The 25,326-nt window shown below is 39.6% G+C and overlaps 1 protein-coding gene across 5 annotated transcripts in view; it reads right to left on the bottom strand.

Moving 5' to 3' along the window:
- Positions 1-25,326, bottom strand: part of NOX4 (NADPH oxidase 4) — a 208,546-nt gene that overhangs the window by 170,361 nt on the left and 12,859 nt on the right. For 2 of the 5 annotated variants that reach the window (XM_089311743.1, XM_089311732.1), the window contains exon 2: positions 22,430-22,525. Coding sequence is in view for 2 of the 5 variants with exons in the window: in XM_089311732.1 (XP_089167858.1) it covers positions 22,430-22,438 (9 nt within the window). In the remaining 3 variants the exon portion in view is untranslated. Of the gene's footprint in view, positions 1-22,429; positions 22,526-23,145; positions 23,455-25,326 lie in introns of those variants that run through there. The other 3 variants (XM_002708641.6, XM_070076632.2, XM_089311746.1) reach the window with 3 other exon arrangements.

The following is a 25,326-nucleotide window of genomic DNA, read 5'->3' on the forward strand; positions in this document are numbered from 1 at the left end:
TGTTAGCAGGTACTAGACTTGTTTATGTGCTCCCTTTGGCTCTTAGTCCTTTCATTATGATCAATTGTGAACTGAAATTGATCACTTGGAGTAGTGAGATGGCATTGGTACATGCCACCTTGATGGGATTGAATTGGAATCCCCTGGTATGTTTTTAACTCTACCATTTGGGGCAAGTCAGCTTGAGCATGTCCCAAATTATACATCTCTTAAAAAAACCTCTCATAATGTCACATTTTAAAAAGAGGATGCAAAACTCTATCCGGAATGACTGCATTGTTATTTAAAAAAATGGGTGGGAGGGAAGTTATGGGGGGAGGGGCCATTATAATCCATAAACTGTACTTTGGAAATTTATATTTACTAAATAAAAGTTTTAAAAAAAATGAAAAAACTTGGGGCCAGTACTGTGGCTCAGCAGGTAAAAGCCAGGGCCTGCAGCACTGGCATTCCATATGTAAGCCATTTCAAGTCCTGGCTGCTCCACTTCCAATCCAGCTCCCTGTTAATGCACCCGGGAAAGCAGCAGAGGATTGCCCAAGTCCAGAAGAAGCTCTGGCTCCTGGCTTCGGCCTGGGCCAGCCCAGGTGATCTCTCCCTGTGTCTCTCCTCTCTGTCTCTCTATAACTCTGCTTCTCAAATAAATAAATAAACCTTTAAAAAAATCTTAAATTTAGGAAAAAACTCAAAATGTTAATAGTGGTTAAGTGTAAGTGTTGTTATATAATGAATATTTTTTATTTTACATTTTCTATAAGAAATATAAAAGTGACTTGGCCGGCGCCGTGGCTCAATAGGCTAATCCTCCACCTTGCGGCGCCGGCACACCGGGTTCTAGTCCCGGTCGGGGCGCCGGATTCTGTCCCGGTTGCCCCTCTTCCAGGCCAGCTCTCTGCTATGGCCAGGGAGTGCAGTGGAGGATGGCCCAGGTGCTTGGGCCCTGCACCCCATGGGAGACCAGGAAAAAGCACCTGGCTCCTGGCTCCTGCCATCGGATCAGCGCGGTGCGCCGGCTGCAGCGGCGGCCACTGGAGGGTGAACCAACGGCAAAGGAAGACCTTTCTCTCTCTGTCTCTCTCTCTCACTGTCCACTCTGCCTGTCAAAAAAAAAAAAAAAAAAAAAAAAAGTGACTTAACAAATAACAAATAAGAAAACATCATTAAAAAGTTACAGCCTTTAGAACATAAAGTGGGAATAGTGTTACACAATTTAAGGAAGTGTATTATGTTTAAATGTTGATAATATGAAGTAATTTTCCATTTCTACTGTTGAGCTTTTTTCCTTTTATTTCCATAATGGCATGCTTAATTTTCTATACTGCAAAATACATGATAAATTGTTTTAATTACCTTGAAAATCTTTTTTAATGTTTTGTTTGTTTACTTATTTATTTATAGTTTGAAAGGCAGAGAGACAGAGGCAGACAGACGGTAAGAGAAACCATCTTTCTGCTAGTTTATTTCTGAAACGTCCACAACTGTTAGAGCCAGGCCAAACTGAAGCCAGGAGCCCAGAACGCAATCCAAGTCTTCCACCTAGGTATCACCTAGGTATCACCTAGATACTAGTTACCCAAGTACTTGAGCTATCATTTGCTACCTCTCAGGGTGTACATTAACAGGAACCTGAAATTCGAAGCAGAACTGGGACCTGCACCCAGGCACTTCAATATGGGATCCAGATGTCTCTCAAGAGATACCTTAACATCTGTACAAAATGCCCACCCTGATGTTGCAAATTTTTAATGACTTAGGGTGAAATCTCTCAGCAAACAGATATTAAGCTGCTAATCCCTCTTATTCTATATTTTTTGAGAAATGAGAACATATTAATTGAAATCACCGGATTCAGTAAGATTGGGATGGGATGGGACAGGATGGGAAGCAAACAGGGAACTTATTATGAGTAATAACAATATAGGTCCCAGGTGATGGGAGGAAGCACCACTGAGGTAATGCGAGGTCATAAAGACAAAACTTACTGGTATCTTAACCCAGCTCATAATCAAGGGAGTCCAAACATTAAACATCATCCAACTTGCGTTTCCTTGTGATAGTTACCATATCATATCTCTTATGTATTGTTTACTTCATGTGCTGTAAAGACTTTCAGCAAACAACTTCAGTAAACCAACTATTTAAACCTATATTAAGACATTAATAAACAAAACTTTAATATTCTGCCATGCAAACAACAAAGCACCTGCACCCATAGTCTATCTCGCAATCCTCCTAATCTTTGATTTGCCTTTTGGGTTAATGCGAGTAACCTACTACACTTTGTCATCCAGAAAGTCAAGGTGACTTGTTGCTCTGACGTTTCTTTGTTTACTTATCTTTTTAAAAAATCCATTCAATTCTATGCACATATCTTTTTAATGTTCTTTCTCCAGTACTTAACTTTTCCAGATTTGATATTGTATTTGTCACTGTTGTTGATTTCTTACTGTAACTGTTTATGCGGCATTTAAAAAATTTAAATGGTTAATGAATGCTATTTGTAAAACACAAGAAAGATATGAGGAAATTAAATCATATTTAAAATACCAAATACATTCACTCTAATTCATTCAGTGCACAGATTTCTCACTACTAGCATTATATCAATCAAGTGTCTTACTGATTTTTAGAATTGTTCTATGTTTTGACATCATCACTACTTTCATCTTAATCTGACTATATCCAATTGTTATAACAAGTAAATACAAAAATCCCATATTTTGTTTCCCTAGCAAGAAAAATCTTTAAATTATAAAATCAATAAACATTATAACATTATAGTATGAATCTTTTATGTTCATAATTCTATTTAAAATAGCAATAAATTAATGTTATACAAATACTTATGTCCAGGAGAAGGGATAAATAAAAGGTGATTGATACAAATGACAGAATACTATGTAATAGTTAAAAGCAAGAACCAAAGAAGCAGATAGCCACATGGGTAAACTCTGAACACATAATACCATATGAAAAAAACTAAGAAACTGAATGAATCCTATGGCACACATCACTTTTGTGAGTTAAAAAGAAGCATATACACAAAAAACTAATAAAAGGACAAATACCAAGCACAACAGAAAGTATGTTATTATAGGGAAAACAATGGGACTGGAAAATGAGAAGAAATTAAATGAAGGAATGACAAAGTGAGTAAAAAGGGGACTTTCATAAACCCATGAACATAGTGTGCTAGGAACTGAGATGTATGGTTAATTCATTACTCTGACCTCAAAAATATATTTTTAATGCTTTGTTTTACTGACGGAATTCGCTGCTAATGTCCCTTAACATGAGACCACTTCATGTGTACCTCAATCTATCAGTTGTTTGACAGGAAATCTGAAAAAAGATCAAGAAATTTGAATCTAAAATTTGGAAACCACTACCAACTGAAAGGCAATTAACTGTGACCTTAAGTATTTTGGGAATTATAATAAAGAAAATAAAAAAATATACTGACACTTGCAAAATATCTTTTCAAAACACTTCAGAATTCATACTTTGCACTAAATTAGATAACATTTCTTAGAAATGTTTATATTCATTAGCAAGAATTTCAAGCTGATTTCAACTTCAAAACATTCTCAATTCCAAAGATGTTTCCTGAAGGAAATGAATCAGGGACAGCATTGTAAAGTCACCGTATCCCACATGGGCTCTGGTTTGTGTCCCAGCTGCTCCACTTCTGAACCAACTGCCTTCTAATGGTGTAGGAAAAGCAATGAAAGATGGCCAAAGTGCTTAGGCCCCTGCCACCAATGTGGGAGACCTTGAAGAAGCTCCTGATTCCAGGCTTCGGCGTGACCCCATACAGATGGCCATTGTAGCCATCTGGGGAATGAACCAGTGGATGGAAGGTCTCTCTCTTCCTCTCTCTCTCTGTAACTCTGACTTTCAAATAAATAAATAAAATCTTTTTAAAAAAAAGAATCAATTCTGTCATGAATTTGTTTACTATAAGTTGCCATTAGAGAGAAGGAAATTAACACTTTTTGAGGGTCTTATACTTGATATACTTACACATCTTTCCATTCTTCCCCCAAAAAACATCTTGTAAGAGAGACATTAGGTTAAATCATGTCAAGTTAACCATAGGTTAAATTAAATATCCATTTTAAGTCAAGTTTTTCAATACTAAAATTTATTATCAATTTTTTTAAAGATTTTTTATTTATTTGACAGGTGGAGTTACAGACAATGAGAGGGAGAGACAGAGAGAAAGGTCTTCCTTCCGTTGGTTCACTCCCCAAATGGCCACTACGGCCGGAGCTACGCCGATCCGAAGCCAGGAGCCAGGTGCTTCTTCCTGGTCGCCCACGGGGGTACAGGCGCCCAAGCACCTGGGCCATCCTCCACTGCCTTCCCAGGCCACAGTAGAGAGCTGGACTGGAAGAGGAGCAACCGGGACTAGAACCCAGGGCCTATATGGGATTCTGGCGCCATGGGCGGAGGATTCGCCAAGTGAGCCATAGCGCTGGCCCATAAAATTTGTTATCAATTTAACACTACAATTCTCAATTTAAAATTACCTAAACGTACATTTGTCAAGAGATAAAGTCAAGATTTCAACTTAGATCAGTATGTCTACAACATCTGTGTTTTTTTTTTTTTTTTAAAAAGATTTTATTTATTTATTTGAGAGGCAGAGTTACAGACAGTGAGAGGTAGAGACAGAGAGAAAGGTCTTCCATCCAGTGCTTCCCTCCCCAAATGGTTACAAGGGCTGGAGCGGGGCTGATCCAAAGCCAAGAGCCAGGAGCTTCCTCCAGGTCTCCCACGTGGGTCCAAGGGCCCAAGTGATTGTGTCATCTTCCACTGTTTCCCAGGCCATAGCAGAGAGCTGGATTGGAAGAGGAGCAACTGAGACTAGAACCAGTGCCCATATGGGATGCTGGCACTGCAGGTGGAGGATTAACCTACTGCACCATAGCACTGGTCCCCACCTTCCCCACCTGTGTTCTTTTTATCACATCTATCACAGTTTATCACAATAAACTGAATAAACTCAATAAACACTTCCTTGGTATTTCAGAATTTTCACAGCTTTTACTATATTTGAAATTTTAGCTAATAGTCATTCCATGCTCAGGCAAAGGCAATAGTAGACAATAGATCTGAACAAGAAACCCAATGAATGTCACAAAGGACTTTAACAAATTAAATTCCATTTATATAAAATCTATGAGTTTAGAGGCCGGCACTGTGGCTCACTTGGCTAATAATCCGCCTGCCACACCGGCATCCCATATGGGTGCCGGGTTCTAGTCCTGGTTGCTCCTCTTCCAGTCCAGCTCTCTGCTGTGGCCCAGGAGGGCAGTGGAGGATGGCCCAAGTGCTTGGGCCCTGCACCCGCATGGGCGACCAGGAAGAAGCACCTGGCTCCTGGCTTCAGATCGGCGCAGCACCGGCCATGGCAGACATTTGGGGAGTGAACCAACAGAAGGAAGACCTTTCTCTCTGTCTCTCTCTCTCTCCCACTGTCTAACTCTATCTGTAAAATAAATAAAATAAAATAAAATAAAATCTAAGAGTTTAACAAATGCATTTTCCTCTTTAACCATGATATATTCAAGATTTAAAACCAAAACAAGTCTAAGACCAATTTTATTCAAGCAAACCAAAATGATGGAAACCTTGTGGATTCATATGAATTAGCAAACTAAACACTTCCAAGATTTTCATTAGTCTCATGCTTTCTTTCATTTGAAAAACTGCAAAATCCAAAATATATGTGATAGGTTCTGCACAGTCCATGTCAATCCCAGCACCACAGAAAAATTCCCTGAAATGTAACAAACAGAACACAGACAGACAATGCCCAACAATAAATGCCATTTCTTAAGTAGAGGGAGAACATTCATGTTGAAACTCTACATTTTTGTGGTTTAATATGAGTCACTGTTTTCCAGTTGAACTCCATTAATATAGACTACTGATGATATTTTCTCAGTTTTCCTTTGGATATTCTGAAGAGCAGAGGGAAAAAAAAGAAAAAGAAAAACATACTCTTCACTTTCTGATTGCCTAACCCAATAAACTGTACAAGTGCAGTTTGGGGCTCATGCTTTTCAAAGCAAGGAATTAACAAAGCTTAAAGGACCAAAGTAAATTATTTGATTACTGTTTATAGCCCTTGTCTATATTTCTGTGGAACAGTGGTCTTTCTACTTTTTACTTGTGGAACATTATGGTTAGTGGTGCCTTATGCCTGTGATTATAAAATAAATTGAGAGTTTAATTTTTTATTGCAAAATTTAAAGGAAATTAAAGGAAAAATTAAAAGAAAAAAAGGAAGGAGAGGGCATTGAGGGAGGGAGGGAGAAAAGTAGGTTATTTTCTTAGTATTGAATCTATGAAATACATAAAATCCATCTCTTTATCTTAATTTTTTAATTTAAATTAAAAAAAGTAACTCAGCTAAGGAAAATAATGAGAGGTAAAGGCACTCAAATCACGCTATATCTTTGGTATTTTCATCAGTGCTTACTGTTTTCCTGTTCCACAACTCTATTCCTTGGACACCTTCATCTATCTTGAAATCCAAGTTCCTATATGAAATAAGGCAACAAGGAATTCACTTACAGGAAAAACATATAAGGAAAAGCATAATGTGGAAAAAAAGGAAGTTAATAAAGAGACCACAAGTATAGCATGGGAGGAAAAAACAAACTTGCTTGGATTATTGACATTCCAGATCCCTCCAATGAACCTAGCTATTACAATAAAAGAGATCACTGGAAGGGGGGGGGGGGGGTACCGTGGCGCACTAGGTTAATCCTCCACCAGCAGCACTGGCATCCCATATGGACGCCAGTTCTAGTCCCGGTTGCTCCTCTTCCAGTCCAGCTCTCTGCTGTGGCCTGGGATAGCAGCAGAAGATGGCCCAGGTGCTTGGGCACCTGCACCCACATGGGAGACCAGGAAGAAGCACCTGGCTCCTAGCTTCGGATCGGCACAGCTCTGGCCGTTGCGGCCATTTGGAGAGTGAACCAATGGAAGGAAGACTTTTTTCTCTGTCTCTCTCTCACTGTCTGTAACTCTACCTTTAAAAAAAAGAAAGAGAGAGAAACACTGGGGCTGGCACAGTAGCGTAGCTGGTAAAGCCGCTGCTTGCAGTACCAACATCCTATATGGGTGCTGTTTTGAGTCTCAGCTGCTCCACTTTCTATCCAGCTCCCTGCTAATGCACCTAGGAAAGCAGCAGAAAATGGCCCAAGTCCCCAGGCCCCTGCACCCATGTGGGAGACCTGGAAGAAGTTCCTGGCTCCTGGCTTTGGACCAGCCCAGCTCCAGCCATCATGGCCATTTGGGAAGTGAGCCAGCAGATGGAAGATCTCTCCCTCTCTGTAACTATGCCTATCAAATAAATAAATAAATAAATATTTTTAAAAATGAGATCACTTTCCATTTAAAATAAGCATTTGAGAATCCTATCATAAAGAACATAATTAAAAGGCATTCACAGGGGCCAGTGCTGTGGTGTAGTGGGTAAAGCCGCCACCTGCAGCACCGGCATCCCATATGGACGCCAGTTCAAGACCCGGCTGCTCCACTTCCCATCTAGCTTTCTGGTATGGCCTGCGAAGGCAGTAGAGGATGGCCCAAGTCCTTGGGCCCCTACAGCCATGTGGGTGACCGGGAAGAAGCTCTGGCTCCTGGCTTCGGATGGGTGCAGCTCCAGCCATTGCAGCCAACTGGGGAGTAAACCAGCAGATGGAAGACCTCTCTCTCTCTCTCCCTCTCTGTCTCTCCTTCTCTGACTTTCAAATAAATAAATAAATCTTTTTTTTAAAAAAAAGGCATTCACAATAGATTATTTTTAAATATCTCTTACTCTCTTTGTACCCCTCTTTTTTTAACCTCAGATACATAAAATTCTTTCACATAGAATATGTCACTGATATCTTCTTTCCTTAAACTGTACCAGAACTCTAACAGTTTCCAAATTTATTAAAACCATGAAATGCAATTTTTCCCATACAGTCATATATTGGATCCACTTACTGATCCATAGGAGCAACTGTCAAATTCAATTTTCTAATTTCTAAAAATTTACACAAACCACTTGAATCCAACAAAGTTAACCTTTTCCTTATCTATCAACTTTTTCTTTCAGTTCCATTGCCAGAAGTGAAATAAAAAAGCCACAGCTTTTCACAAAATACTTTTCCACACATATAAGTTTTATCACATCACAAAGCTGCAATGGATGTGATACACAGAAGTGAGGTAGACTCAAGGAGGTGGGTACTTCCTACCTAGGTAATTTACTCTTATACACTAAGGTCAACATTCAATACAACATGTCACAGACCTTCAGGATCCCACTTCAGTAACCAACACCACAAATATAAATCATGTTGGATATTAGGTATGAATGTCACTTTTTTTTTTTTTTTCACAAAACAACCTTTCATTGCTTTCTTCAAACTTTCCTTATGACTTGCAGGGGAGCTATGTAATGGTGCCATGGATGAAGTTTTTTTTTATTTGACAGGTAGAGATATAGACAGTGAGAGAGACAGACAGAGAGAAAGGTCTTCTTTCCACTGGTACACTGTCCAAATAGCCGCTACAGCCAGCGCTGTGCAGATCCAAAGCCAGGAGCCAGGTGCTTCTTCCTGGTCGCCCATGCGGGTGCAGGGGCCCAAGCACTTGGGCCATCCTCCACTGCCCTCCTGGGCCACAGCAGAGAGCTGGCCTGGAAGAGGGGCAACTGGGACAGAATCCAGCGCCCATATGGGATGCCGGTGCCGCAGGCAGAGGATTAACCACGTGAGCCACGGCAACGGCCCATGGATGAAGTCTTAAAAGGTAGATGGAATGACAGCAGACAGAAGCAGCACATAAGAGCCATCCTTAACATCTGTTGTGTTTTCAGTTCTTCAAAGTACTTCCTTATCTATTAAATCACAATCCTTAGCACAACATTTAGAAGTTAGGATGCTTACATCATGTTTTTCTGGGTTATAAAGTAGTAAGGTAAATTATTGCCTAAAGCTGTGATGGATGAGAATACAGGAAAGGAAAGAAGAAAACTGATATCTAAAAGATCCTCTTATGCAGGGGCTTCATGCTACATACTTTAAATAATGGGCAAATTAATTAGAAATTCCATGCTTCACCTTCCTGTCAAGAATGGAAACTATCTTGTTGAATAGTGAGGACTCTGACATAGAATCTATTAAGGAACTTAGTACTATGTCAGGTCGATGAGTAGGTAACAATGATAGTAGTAGTAGTAGTAGTAGTAGTAGTAGTAGTAGTAGTAATTTTGATTCACAATAATCTCAAGCGATAGGTAATATTTTCTTATTTACCTGTTGAAAATTCCAAGCTTCAGTGATGATCAAAAAAGTATTAATTAATGCTATTTTGGGTGAAATGTGTTTTACTTCTAACTGAAGTTCCACCCAACAAGTACAGCCAAGCTGATACAAACTTTGCACCAGTGACAAATAGCAACACATAGCCTTCCTTCCTGAAGAAAGACCAGAGAGGCAGCCAGAGTTCAACCAAAGTACTGAAACTGGAATGTTCCAACTGAACCAGCAAACATACACTCTCCTCACCAAGTATGTGGATAATATTAGGCACTCAGTGAACACTGTAATAACAAAACAAAAGATAAATCTCCCAGACCTAGATGTCATCTGTCCTGTGCTCTACAAATTCCTACAATTTTCATGTTTCCAAATTACTTTTAATATTCATACTTGAAAGCACAAATAATTTATAACATTACTATTTAGTACTATTCATAGTATTAATACCGAATGCCAACATATATTTATATTAGTAGTTACAACTTACTAACTACCTATGTACCAAATGCTAAGCATTTCATCTGCATTTTCTCATGTAATCCCCACAACCTAAGAGTGAGGCTTAAGCCCTATTTTTTATATTGGTCAAACTTAGATAACTATTTTGCCAAAATCATAAAGGGAGAGAAATGCTTAAGCTACAATTCAGATTCATATCCCTATAACTCCAAAGTCCATGAATTTCCAAATAATAAGTTATGATTTGTTTTCTTCCTCAGAATTACCAAGGTCATTTTAAAATCAGATTTTATGATAAATGCAATGCTCAGCATTATGGGCATGAAGAAATAATGACAAGGAGTATGAAGTTCTACTACACACACTCAACATCACATTGAGTCTTAAAGAAGGCATCTAAATACAGTAGTTTGTCAATCAAATGAGGTAAACAGACTAGACTAAGGTCCTTACAGCATTCCACAGTTCTGTAGTCTACTCTCCCTCTATAGTGAATGCTCCCCGGGAGAAAACATGCATAAGGAATACGACTATGACTGAGACTACTCTTACTAGCCTCAGCACTGTGTAAGGTAAAATAGCTCCTCAACATTCACTAGGTTCTTCCTCTGGGAGTCACTTCCGTGAAGTCATACTCATATGCCAAGATCCAAACAATCAAAATGAAATACTGATACTTCTCCCTGTGGGATGCTAATTTTTCTGATTTTCTTCTCTGAGGTCATGGAGGGAGTAAATCGGGGTTCATGGGCAATGTTCAAAATAGTGTAGGGTGGGGCAAAGACTGAAGTTCTACAAACAACTCTTAGCTGGAACATCACAACACCTTCATAAATGGGCCTGGGAAGGGCTCTTATGCAATGCCATTGGGAAATGCTTGTGTTCAGCTGGGCTCCCAGCATGAAGGAGAAAAGAAATTCATTAATCTCAGACTAATTCCTCAAAACTCATACTTTGTTTCCAGAGAAAGATGAAAAAAGATGTAGGTATTAGAGGTTGGATTCCTCCCCACATCAAATTCAAATTTGTATATTGAAGTTCTAATGCAGAATGCATGAAAATGTGGCTGCATTTGGAAATAGTCTTTAAAGAAATAAGTAAAGTCAACTGAAGTCTTTGGAGTGGGCCCAATCCATTATGATTATTACCCTTGGAACAGGAAGAGATTAGGATACACACACACACACACACACATACACACACACAAAAGATCAGGTACATACACTGGAAAAAGGGAGCCACCTACAAGCCAAGAGAAAGGCCTAAGAAGAAACCAATCCTGCTAAAAACTTGATGGATTTCTAGCCTACAGAACTGTTGAGGAAACAAATTCTTCTTTTCTTCAAGACACACTAGTAAACTAATACAATAGCATCAGTTAAGATAAAGCATATTCTAAATCTGCCTCACCTTGAAGAATAATCCCTCTACTATATTCATAGGTTTACCTTAGATCAAATACTTATTAATAGCTAGAAAACATACTGATGGAGACAAAAAAACACATGCAGTCTTATTTAGAGCTATTTTTATATGATGAGTGAGAACTTCAAATAAGAGTAAAAGATTTCAGGTTCTACCACTATGTGCCTCAGAACCTCATAAAATGATTTTAAGCATGGTTTTCATCGCCACACAGATGTGGACTCAAACTGGGTTTTTCCACTGATCGTTGTATGATCTGGGAAAAGTTACCTAACCACTCAGAATCTCAGTTTCTTAATTCTGTAAAAGGTGATCATTGTTGTCTTCCAAGGTACTTGGAAGGATTAAATTAAGTACAAGGATTAAATGAGATTATAAATGATTCAAGAACTGTGTCTGATACAATGCATAAAAGCAATCAATGTATGACTGATATTTAATTGGTTTTGATCCACCAAAATGGCCATTTAATATTTCAATCTTATATCAATGTGGCATAGAAGCATAAGAACACAACAGCTCAGAATAAAATGTTTCCCAGTGGATGAGTTGATGAAAAAAAAAAAAAGTATACATGCATAATGGAATACTATTCTACCTTGAAAAAAGAAGGAAATCTTGTCATTTGCAACAATACAAATGAACCTGAAGGACATCATGCTCAGTGAAATATACTGGACACAAAGAGGTAAATACCACATGATCTCATTTGCAGTTAGAATCTAACAAAGTAGACAAGTAGTTATCAGGGACTGGGGGTGAAACAGGTAGGAACTGGAGAATGTACCCCAAAGGATATGTAATTTCAGTTGGTAAGAGGAATAAGCCCCAAAGATCTATTGTATAACATGATGAATATAGTTAATAACACTATGTCATATTTTTGAAGATTGCTGGGGTAGATTTTAAGTATTCTTACCAGAAAACATAAGTATACGAGATAATGCATATACAAATTACCTCAATTTAGCTATTCCACAATATATACATATTTCAAAACAGCAGGTTGCATGTGATAAATATAAGTGTGTGTATACATACCCACATGCATACATATGTACATACACACATATATAATGCAATTTTCAATTAATTTTTATAAAAATCATAATAAAATAAAAGAATACATGTTCTGCAACCAGAATTTTTAGGCATGGTGAGTCCTGCTTCTGTTGCTCACTAGTAAGCTACAGAACCTCTCTAATATAGTTTCTCAGCTGCAAAGCAAAAACATTAAAAATGTCTATTCTACAGGATGGATGAAACGATAAAGTAATCAATTCACAGCTCTCATTCATTTTCAAGGATACAGAATATCCAATGATCTCATTGTTTATTGTTCCAAATAGATAATGGTATTTTCTAAGACATCTGGACATGTTATTATAAAGTCTACAATAATATCCTCAAAGAATGAAGCAAAGATGTCCCAATATTTTAACCCAGGGGGTGTGAAAACATATACCGGTGGGGCCGGCACTGTGGTGTAACAGGTAAAGCTGCTGCCTGCAGTGCCAGCATCCCATGTGGGCACCTGTTCAAGTCCCAGCTGCTCCACTTCCAATCCAGCTCTCTGCTGTGGCCTGGGAAAGCAGAAGATGCACCCACGTGGGAGACGCAGAAGAAGCTCATGGCTCCTGGCTTCGGATCGGCTCAGCTCTGGCCGTTGCGGCCAATTGGGGAGTGAGCCAACGGACGGAATATCTCTCTGTCTCTCTCTCTCTCTCTCTCTCTCTCTCTCTCTCTGTTTCTCTCTCTCCTTATAACTCTTTCAAATAAATCTTTTTTAAAAAAGAAACATATACCCACATATAATACCCCCTATAATATAGCACAGTGCATAGCTCTTAAAGTCGAGAACTTAGCCATTTCTCACTGAATATAATCTGTCACTGACATTATTAATATTATTCATAACAAATTTCAGGAAGCAGATTTGAAAATATGAGATTCATTCCAACTTAAATTCTATATGGTTTTGAATGTTACTAATAAAATATCATCATATAGTCACATGTAACAAAGACATTAAGTACTGAGCTCTAGAATTCTGGTAAATATTGTAGAAAGAGAAATAATTTATTATAAAAGTAAGTCTTATGATTCCTTAACAAATTATTTGAGACAAGTCTAAACAATTATAATACTGAAATATATTTTAACTTGAGGAAAAATCAGTATTTTTCCTTCATTTCATAAATTGCTAGATATTTTAAAATATCATTCTACCACAAATGAAAAGCTAGTGGTTCCTACAGTGTAAGGGTTAACGTTTCTTCTACATGTCCACACAGCTGTTCATTACAGCAGTCTAATACTGAACTGAGAGGATCAATACAGTCGCAAATCGTGGCAAAGCACTAATTCAGTAGGTGATGGTGAGTAAATCATTTCAACCTCATTTCTGTATTTTGGAAATCAAGAAAGAAATCAAAGTGAAAATATCAAGCTGCCTTCCAAATCTAAAAAGCTATGAATCACTAACTATTTTAAGTAGATGCATAATAAAACCTCATTTTTCTGTTTTGGAAAATAAGAAATCTAAGCAAAGATATCAAAGTTCCCTTCCACATCTAAAAATCTATGAATTGCTATCAATTGTAAATAAAAAATATAATGTGACTTCATCAAAGAAATATAACTCATTTCACGAGTTGGCTGGCTCCTAACTCCAGCCTCCTGCTAATGCAGACCCTGGGAACCTGTGGTGATGGCTCAAATAATTGAGTTCCTATCACTCACTTGGAAAATTTGGATTGTGTTTCCGGCTCCCCAGACTTGCCCTAGACACTGCAGGTCTTTGGGGAATGAATCAGCAAATAGCAGCTTTCTCTATCTCTCTGTCTTTCCTTCTCTCTACCTCTCAAAGAAATAAATATTTTAAAAATAAATATCTCAATAGGGGCTGCCGCTGTGGCACAGTGGGTTAATCCTCCACCTGTGGCGCCGGCATCCCATATGGGCGCCAGTTCTAGTTCCAGCTACTCCTCTTCCAATCCAGCTCTCTGTTATGGCCTGGGAAAGCAGTAAAAGATGGCCCAAGTCCTTGGGCCCCTGCACCCACATGGGAGACCAGGAAGAAGCTCCTGGCTCCTGGCTTCGGATCGGCTCAGCTCCAGCCCTTGTAGCCATTAGGGAGTGAACCAATGGAAGGAAGACCTTTCTCTCTGTCTCTCCCTCTCACTGTCTGTAACTCTACCTCTCAAATAAATAAATAAAAGCTCTAAAATAAATAAATAAATATCTCAATAATTGCTAAATATTGACTATGTCAAAATGATAATACTTTGCACATACTAGGCTAAATAAATATTTAAAATTAATATCATGGGTTTGTTTTTTATTTTTTAATGTGCTTCCAAGAAATCTTAAATTAACTAACAGTAAGAAATTACATTTCAGGGCTGGCACTATGGTGCAGTGGGTTAAAGCTCTGGCCTGAAGCGCAGGCATCCCATATGGGCACTGGTTCTAGTCCTGGCAGCTCCTCTTCCAGTCCAGCTCTCTACTATGGCCTGGGAAAGCAGAAGATGGCCAAGTCCTTGGGCCCCTGCACCCACGTGGGAGACCCAGAAGAAGCTCCTGGCTCCTAGCTTCAGATGGGCTCAGCTCCGGCCGTTGCAACCATCTGGGGTGTGAACCAACGGTGGGAAGACCTTTCTCTCTGTCTCTCCCTCTCACTGTCTGTAAGTCTACCTCTCAAATAAATTTAAAAAAAAAAAAAAAAAAGAAAAGAAATTACGTTTCAACATATGTTATAATTTCATCACATTTATTTTATTTCATTATAACATGTTTCCAAATTACATAATATTAAGAATAAAGACAAACCAACAGAAATAACATATTGCTAAAAACATATCCTGTCTTGAAAGCACATTACACGCATGGGCAGTTCGAGGTAGTGATTTTAGAATCTAAGCAATAAAAGAGTTAATGATCAAGCCTCTTCTAATATCAACAGTAAGCATGTATTCCTTCTCTGCAGAATCAAAGCTGCCCAGCCCAGCGATGAAACAAACAGTGACTAAAATCCTAGGTCCATTTGTCCAGAGATCGCCAATCTTAAGAAATTCACATGACATCAGACTTCTGTCTCTGCAAAATGTTATGATATAACTCTTGGGACTCTTGAAAGGGTAAATTAGTTAATGTTTCTAAAGGATAATGATTGACCGAAGAAAAGTCATCACTGTTTTTCACTAGGAAGTAAGGGAGAATTTGAATGCACACAACTTTCTTGCAAACAATTTAAGTATCTCAGTAAGAGCTTACAAATGTCTATGACCATCCCACATATATAAAAAGAGTATTTGTGAGAAGCCAAAAAAAAATAAAATCTCACCATAGTGCCATAAGAATAATCAGCTTGAAACTGAATAGTCTATAAACATATGCTAGTTTGGAGAGGAAAAAAGATACAGAACTAAGACACACTGAATCTGGTACCATAATACATTTTTCTTCAAATTTAACGATTATTAAAATGTCAAAAATTCATCTCAAAAATGGGTGAACATGAATATGAGGGCTTCCATAGAACTGCTTTTTTTAAATTATCAGTATATTTAAAAAAAAAAAAAACAGAAAACAAAATTTCTCAGGGTTGCTCAGAGCACTTTAGCATTTTCTGTTAGAGTACAAATCAACTACATTTTTCCCTATTCCTTGAAAGTAAATATTGATTTCATCTTAAGCAATCAATGAAGTCCTTTATTTAAAGGTTGCTGTGTGGGTACAGAAGTTTAATGTTTGTTTACTTGTTTATATTTTTCTGTTTTGGCTTCTCTCAATAGACTTTCTTCCCCCCTCCCCTTAGCTAATTTTAAGATTCCAAAACTCACAGCATGTCCTAATTAAACATGTCTGAGAAGCACAAACTGATTAGTACATTAACTCAGGCATAAACCAGCCGTGACCATGCTGCCTCCCAGTGTGGATCACACCAGTCTGAAAAACAATAATCTTGATGAAACTCCTACTAAAACATAATAATCTCAACATTATTTTATCTCCCAACAATTCAAATCCTTATTTTCCCTGCCAGTTCTCATGTAATTTTTTGATACCTAATTTTGCTCTCAGAATAGTCACCAAGAAATAAAAAAATGGAAATTCCAGTTCTAAATATCAAGCACTCTTTCCTTTATTCTCTTAGCTCCTCACCCCATCAGAAAACTCAGAAGATGAGCAGAAGATTTTTATGTCTCCACACAAAAAATTAAAGCCATAACTTCCCATCAGATAGCAAATCCTGTTTTGTAGGAGAGGACCAAGACTACTATCCTTCATGATGCATTTTTACTGGGTTGGTTGGTTGACTTATTGTTTGCTTTAAAGCAAAATGATGAATGCACATGGTCAGAAAAACAGGAGTGCATCCTCCCCCACCCTACCCAGTATCTTTACTTGGACTTTCCAAAATGGTAGCCATTAGCCACAAATAGAGACTGAGTGTGTGAAATGTGTCTGTAGATACCAATGAACTGAATGTTTACATTTGTTAATCTTTTTCATTTAAATTTAAATTTTAAAACTAGTTATCATTTGTTCTTGGAAAAATCTTTAAGCTTGCTTAGAACAACTTAAGTATGCTACGCATACATTTTCTTTTGTAAATTTTATGAACTCTAAACACAGTTCAGGTATTTCTGATAAAAATAAAAAGATTAAATTGGAATGTATGAGCATATACAATACCTAACATATTTCAAACAATTTATGAAAATATAATTTAAAACATTTCATTAATGAGAACATCTAGCCTTGATTAAAATAACTGTATCCCACATTGGAGTACCTGTGTTCAATCCTGGCTCTGGCTCCTGACTTCAGCCTCTAGCTGTTGCAGACCGTGGGAACCTGTGGTGATGGCTCAAGTAATTGTGTTTCTGTCATTCCCTTGGAAAATCTGATTGTGTTTCTGGCTACCAGCCTTGCCCTAGACACAGCAAGCATTTAGGGAATGAATCAGCAGATGGCAGCTCTCCCTGCATATCTGCCTTTCTTTCTCAGTCTCTCTACCTCTCAATTAAATAAATACTTTAAAAATAAATATATCAATAATTGCTATTTATTGACTATGTCAAAATAATAATACTTTGGAAATATTAGGATAAATACATATTAAAACCATGGGGTTTTGGTTTATGTGCTGTCAAGAAATCTTAAATTACACATGATTTGCATTATATTTCTATTTAACAAAACTAACAAAGAGTAACATTACCCATTGGTATAAGTACCTGAGATGGGGCAGTAGGCAGTGTAGAAAAACGGGGAAAGCAAAGTGTTCATAAAGGACTGGATTCAAATCCTCACTCTGATACCAACCGTCCAAAGGCACTTGCACAGGTCGTACAGCTGCCTCAGCCTATCATCTCATAGATAAAATGGGGGAATATTGGGTGATCATTTGGCATTATGGTTAAGACACGTCTTGGGACCCCTGCATTCCATAGCAGAGTGCCAGAGTTCCAGCCCCAGTGCTGCTCCCAATTCCAGCTAATGCATTCTAGGAGGCAGCAGGTAATAGTTCAAGAGCCTGGATCACTGCTACCCACATGGAAAAACTGTATTGAATTATGGGCTCCTAATTTCAAGCCGGCCCAGCCTCAGCTGTTTGCAGGCATTTGGGGAAAAAACCAGTGGATGAAAAATCCTCCCCCTCCTCTCTCCCTCCCTCTCTCTCTCTCTCTCTCTCTATTTCTCTCAACCCCTCTTCTCCCTGCCTTTCAAATAAAATTTGAAAATAAGTAAAATTTAAAATGGTAAGAATAGCTTCCCAGCCTAAGCAAAATATGTATAAAGTTCCTGGCATATTATAGGTACAAATAGTTGAATAAGGCCGGCGCCACGGCTCAATAGGCTAATCCTCCGCCTTGCGGCGCTGACACACCAGGTTCTAGTCCCTGTCGGGGTGCCGGATTCTGTCCCGGTTGCCCCTCTTCCAGGCCAGCTCTCTGCTGTGGCCAGGGAAGGCAGTGGAGGATGGCCCAAGTGCTTGGGCCCTGCACCCCATGGGAGACCAGGAAAAGCACCTGGCTCCTGCCTTCGGATCGGCGCGGTGCCGCCGGTCACAGAGCGCCAGCCACTGCGGCCATTGGAGGGTGAACCAACGGCAAAGGAAGACCTTTCTCTCTGTCTCTCTCTCTCACTGTCCACTCTGCCTGTCAAAAAAAAAAAAAAAAGTTGAATAAATAATTGTTTTCCAATAGAAAGCAGACATTTAAGGAAATTAACAAGAACTGTTTCTCAATGTCTTTGTCTTCCCACCCATAATAGTAAAACTTTGTTATTACTTTATAATTTTCAGATGAATGACAGAAACCTTTATATTCAATGCTATTATCAAAATGTTCAGCAAGTGGAAATAGTATTTCTCTTTGTGTTTTATAGTGAGATAAGCAAATTAACTTTCAGAAACACTAATGATTTTCATGAACCTATAAGAAAAGTATAATTTTAGAATCTTTATGTTCTCTTCAGGATTTCTAAATTTATACCATGGTGGAGCTGAGTAATAAACTCTAAGATACATTGATCTAAGCCATTAAGTTAATAAAATATAATCATTAAAGATATGGAAGCCAGCAACATAATTTTATAATTAATTCCATTTCATTACTATATTTCTTTGCAATTTGAAAAGTGCTTACAAATTTATGCAATGAAACAGTATCAAAATCATAGGATTAGAAAAGAAAGGCCCTAAGACAAACAACATTAAATGCTCTTTCATAAACCAAATAGTAAAACCATAGTTCTTTTTCCACTAACAAATTATATATAGGCCGAAAATATTTAGTTCAAAATGTTTTAGATAAATTAATGAGTAGAAAAATCAGGGGACTGGTATTGTGGCATAGTGGGTTAAACTACCACCTGCAATGCTGACATCTCATATGAATGACAATTCAAGTCCAAACTGCTCCACTTTAGAACCAGCTCCCTGCTAATTCACTTGGGAAATCAGCAGAAAATGGCCCAAGTGCCTGGGCCCTTACCACCCATATGGAAGATCCACATGGAGCTCCTGGCTCCTGGCTTTGTCCTGGCCCAGCCCTGGCCATTGCAACCATCTGGGGAGTGAATCAGCTAATGGAAGATATTCATTCATTCTCTCTCTCTCTCTCTCTCTCTCTCGAATCAGCTAATGGAAGATATTCATTCATTCTCTCTCTCTCTCTCTCTCTCTCTCTGTAACTCTGGCTTTCAGATAAATAATTTTTTAAAAAATAACATTCATAATGAGTAATTACTGCAAAATGAGAATTTTGAAAGGCATATTTCAGCTTTCAGCATATGTCCATATGAAAAACTACCACTTCCCACAGTGACCCTTGATAAACTGTTAAATCCTGACTCCATAGCTTAAAGATCAACTCACTATAATTATTGTTTCCAAGAAAACTAATTTTTAATGACCTCTTTCCCAGTCTGCAGACGCCCTTTTTGGTCCTATCCTTCCATTCATTTCAGGTTTTCTGTTTTGTTTTATTTTGTTTTTTTCTTTATTCCTGTGCTCAATATTTATTGAGGCTGTGCTATATGATTATGTACCAGCAGTCTTCAACCTCATTAACCCGTCATTTTTTAAAATGTATTTATTTGAGTGGGAGAGAGGAAAGGTGAGAGAAGAGGAGGGAAGGAGAAAGGAGAGGGAGAAAGAGACAGAGACAGAGAGCTCTCATCTACTGATTCTCTCCTGAAATGCCCATAATGACCAAGGCTGGCTGGGTCAGAACTGAAGCTGGATGCTGGGAACTCGATCTAAGTTTCCCGTGTGGGTGACAGGAACCCAGTAACCTGAGTCATCATCACTGTCTCCCAGAGTCTGCAATTGCAGAAAGCTCAAGTCAGGAGCCAGAGTCAAGAATCAAATCCAGGTACTCCAAATAGAAAGTGGGCTTCTTACTCACTAGTCTAAATGGCTGTTCTCACCCTGTTATGTCATTTAAACAAAAGCACCAAAGTGGAATGGAAACAGACAGTTAAAACATATTTCCAAATCTTTTAAATATTTCAGTTATCTAAGTATACAAATGAGTCCTTCAAAAAAGTTCATGGAAAAAGAATTAAAAGATAAATTTATTTTCATGCCAAATTTTTGAAATTATGCATTTTTCATATTACTCATTTTCCATTAAAGTTCTGAAGACCCCATTTGTGCATGGGTTTTAAGATGTTTTGCACCAAAACAAAATTTTCTTTAAATTTCATTTCCAGAAACTTTTTGAAGCTTCTGTGTATGTATGTCAAAATCTTAATCATATCTAACTTGTCATAAAAATAAATTTGAGTTGTTATTTAGCATCCAATTCTCTTGATTCCAACATAATTAGTTTTTTAAACGAAATTGTTATTTTAACTTATACTATGTCACAGAGCTAAAATCCAAAGTTCAGTCATGGCTTTGCAAGTTATTGCAATAAGTTTCCAATTCTAAGATTTTATATTAACACAAATACCACTTGATCCAGAGCAAATTTTGCCATCCTAACTTTCAAGAGGTTTCTCCAAGTTCAAGTTATATAATAAGTCAGACCAAGTTCCCACTGAAATACTTCCTGTTCATTAACTCACACCCAAAGAATATCCCTTACACTGTATGTGCCTATTTGAAAAGCACAGCTTTCACAACAGTTTCTGGATGGCTGGATGAAAGGCTGACAGGAAGGAAGGAAGGGAGGAAGGGGAAGGGGAAAGAAGAGAGAGGACAGGAGCAAGGGGGGAGGGGAGGGAGGGAGAGAATAAGAGAGGAGAGGGGAGGAAAGGGGAGGGGAGGGGAGGGGAGGGGAGGAAGATTACCAATAAAGGAGCAGGTATTGTGACACTGTTAACCTGCCAGTTGGGATGCCCAAGTCCAATACTGGAGTGATGGTTACAGTCCTGGCTACTCTACTTCTTATCCAACTCCCTGCTAACATGCCTGGGAAGCTGATGATGGTGCAAGTACAAGAATCCCTGCCACTTTCGTGGGAGGCCCAGATGGAGTTCTAGGCTCCTGCTTTTTGCTTATCCCAGTCCTGGCTGTTGTGGTCATTTGGGGGAGTGAACCAACAGATGGAAAATCTCTTTCAACCTCTCTCTCTCTCCCCAGTCACTATGACTCTGCCTTTCAAATAAAGAAATAAATATTTTTTAAAAAAGGAATGATCAATAAAATATTTGTCTTTAAGATTTTTCTCATTCTATTAGCTAAATCATAGATGTCAAATCTCAAAAAATAGAAATTATGTGACCAATAGATCAGGAAAATCATCCCTTTGTTGTATAAGATATTAGTTAATTAATTCAGCTGCAATTTATTGCAGTTTTTCCATGTGCCAGTGAATAATTTAGGCTCTAAAATTTAAAGGTAAGTAAAGTCAGTATAGGTACAGCATGAAACAGAGAAATGGTTCCACTGGATTCATCTGAACTAACTTTAAATAATCATTAAGCCATGAAAAACAGAACAATGCATCTCTTTAGAGCATGTTTTCATTACCAATGAGAAAGAAGGACAAAATCTGCTTTTGCAGATTTTGCAATTTTTGCAATGTTTTAGGTTGGTTGCTTGTTGCTTGGAAAAATGCAGTCTTCTCAAACAAAGTAAGATGCTGTCAGTTCACACTGTTTTTTGATAAGGGGTCAAATGGGAAAGAAGAAGTTCAGAAAATAGAAAAAAATAAAGATATCAACATGAAACAAATCAAAGTTTTGCACAATATCATTCTCATATTAGACCAAAATACAGCCTCAGGCAAGCCACTGAAAAACACCCAGAAATGAATAACCCCTAGACACATACTTTGCAAGAACAGTCAGTGAAAGGAAACAGTGCAGAAATCTCTGGATAAGCTTAAGGGCAGGCTGAAAGCCTGGATAAGTGAAAACTAAAAGCTTGTCATCGGTTGTTCCTCCATGAAGCAAATCCTCAAAGCACTTTGCAGCTGGCAGAAGTAGCAACTTCTCTTCGGCACTAATGGCCTAGTCTGGCAGGTTCATTCATTTCACTTTAGCAGATACTACCTTTGGTTTTTAAGAGCCAGTCTTTTTAACTTGCACAAGTACAAATGATAAATTATGAAAACCTGACCATTTCAGAGGTCAACAAATGTTCTGAACATGCACAACAAAAACTTCTGGAATGACTGGAAGAACTGACCAAGTCTGGTGGCTAAGTCTGCAGCATTAAGTCCATTCCAACAGGTAACCCAAGTTCTACTTACGCCTAACATCTGGTGGAGGTAATGGTACTCTGGCCCTTGGTTATACAGCAGGAAGGTTTTCCAGAAAAGCAGACCATTCAGGGAAAGCCAGATGAGCTAAACCAATCAAAGGGAGAGAGAAAAAATTAAAAATAAACATTACCTGATGAATGAAGACCACAAGTGTATTCCTTAGAGAACTTTAAATGGGGCCTCAACTAGTAATTACAGAAAACATATGCAATGGACCAGCAGGGTGAAATCCAAGCAAAGGAAGACTAATCTGACCTTAGCTAACCCCTCCACCTGAGATCAAGCCTGTGGGTTGCAAGTAGCTCTCCTAAGTGATCTGTAGATAGGCCCCTTGAAGTGCAAATTGAGGCTAAGAAATGAAGGGCATCACCATGGCCCAAGCAAAAGAGCAGCACTCAGGGAAAACAGCAAAGGGGACACATGTGTTTAAAGGCTTAAGAAAAAGCTGTGTTCACTTAGAGTGACTTCCCTTCCTCCACATCCGCTCCCACATCCCTGTGTAGAGAAATTCCCATGCACTTGGAGGAAACCAGCAATCATTATCTGCAGGTTTTAACGGCGGCGTCAAGTTTTGTTAGTTGAGACCATTCGAATTGGAGACAAAACTCCCCCTTTCAGCGTCCCACCGGTGCACGCTCAGGGATTGAATCAAAATCGAGGCAGGAGAGACAAAACGCCTACGGAGCCCCCGCGCGCCATCCTACCAGGCAGAGGTGTTTAACCCCTTCGTTGGCCAGCCAGCTTCTCCAGGACACATCCATGCCGTCGGCCCCGGTGCTGCGCTCCACGCCTGCACACCGAAAAGGAGCGCGCGGCGGCGCAGGCAGCGGTTACAGTGCCGCGGCCTGCGGGGGCGGGGGCGGCGGGGACCCGGGGTCAAAGACTGAGTGGAAGTTCCGAGGCGCGGCACCGAGCCAGCCCGGGCGGGCTCCGCGACCCGGCTCGACCCGCGCCGCGTCTGCCCTGGCCGGTCTGCGGCCCGACCTGGCGCCCGCAGCGCGCCCCGCGGCTGCTGCCCGGCTGTGCAGTGTTCGCCGCCGCGCCGGCCCTTTGTCTGGGGGCGAGCCCGTTGTTGTGGCTGCCGCCGCTCAGGATGTCCCGGGTAAGGAACTCGGAGGCGTCCCCGCAGTCTAGCCCGGCCTGCCCTGCTCCACACCACCCGCAGAGGTGTGCAGCCGGACACGCAGAGCTGCTGAGAATGGGACCCCCGCCCCACCCCACCCCTCAGTTCGTCACGCACACAACTACTTCTTATGGACTGATTGATTCCCGGCCCCCTCAAAAAAAGTTTAACTCACAGGCTTTTTATGGAAATTTGAGCCGGAAATGGCCTTTTGTGTACTAGCGTCCCCCTTCTGACGCCCACTCTGAGTGACTGGTCCCACCCCCAAGCACACGTCCCCTGCCCCCAACCCTTACCTAAAGCCTCCCACCGCCGCCCCCTTCTTAATCCGCCTGCCCCACCCCATCAGGTACTGAGGTAAAGCCTTTCAGGCATAGCTGAACAAGTGCCCAGCGGGTTAATGGTTAAAGCTGACGTAATTCGCAGGGGCTTTAGGAAAGCTCAGATTCATTCTATTTAGGAATTCGGAGTCTGATTAGTTATAGGATTCCTTTCAAACTTGTACTGGAGGCCCAATGAAGGATCAGAACTGAGGAACTGACTCAGGTTACCAATCACACAGGCAAGGAAGAGGGCAAAAATAAAGCATTTAAGTGGCTGAATGTCTAATGCAAAATAGGTGTGTTAAATATTTATTAAATCAAGATTTAATTTAACAGCTAATACTTAACATAAAAGGTTTACCACTGGTAGCCTCATCTCATGCCTTTCAAGCCATTTTTTTAACTGCATTTTTCAACACTGGCCATAGAATCTAATTGAATCTAAAATTTCTTTAGAAAATCATTATGCCCTTCTATATGCAATGGATTTATCTCGATTAATTTAGTCAATTGATTAATGATTATAACCTTCAGCTTGAAAATTCAACGAATCTATGTCAAATCCCAATTAGATTTCATGCAATTCTCTAATAGTCCATCATTTATTTATTTGAAAGTCAGAGTTGGAGGGGGGGGGGGGGTGATAGAGAGAGGTTTTCCATCCACTGGTTCATTCCCTAAATGTCTGCAATGGCCAGAGCTGGGCCAATCCAAAGCCAGGATCCGGGTCTCCCACAAGGGTGCAGGGGCCCAAGGACTGGTCCACCTTCTAACTGCTTTCTCAGGCTCATTAACAGGAAGCCGGATTGGAGGTGGCACAGCCCAGACTTGAACCAGCGCCCATATAGGATGCCAACACTGCAGGCAGGGGCTATAACCCACTGCAGCACAGCACCAGCCACCATCATTTATTTCTGATATATGATTTTTCTGTTTCATGAGCAAATCCTGGAAACTGCCCCATATCTCTCTAGAGTTGTGGAGCATATTATTTATAAATAATACCATATTCCTATCGACCATGCAATACCTCAATGAGTAGGAAAAGAACGCGTGGAGAATCTAGTGAGTATTAACTATGGGAAAAGATCAAATTCTAGGGCATATCAGTACTCCTGGGGCTTTGATTTCAAAGCTGGGGGCTTTGGCTGGCAAAATGGGTAGATTACTGCCCTGAGTTGAGAAGAGTGAAGCAATTGAAGAATAGCAGAATAAAAAGACAATTTTTCAAAACTCAGCTACTTCCAATGCAATAACAAAAAAAGAGGACAAAAATAATGAGTCCAAGGGTGACTGTTTGGCTCAGTGGTTAAGGTGCTGCTGGGACACTTGCATCCCAAATCAGAGTGCCTGAGTTCAAGTGCATGCTCTGCTTCTGACGCTAGGTTCCTGCCAATGTGCCTCTTGGGAGGCAGCAGCTGATGGCCCAAGTACTTGGG

Source organism: Oryctolagus cuniculus, chromosome 1 (assembly GCF_051225735.1).
Source record: "Oryctolagus cuniculus isolate XC-2025 breed Fujian yellow rabbit chromosome 1, ASM5122573v1, whole genome shotgun sequence".
Taxonomy (NCBI): Eukaryota; Metazoa; Chordata; class Mammalia; order Lagomorpha; family Leporidae; genus Oryctolagus; species Oryctolagus cuniculus.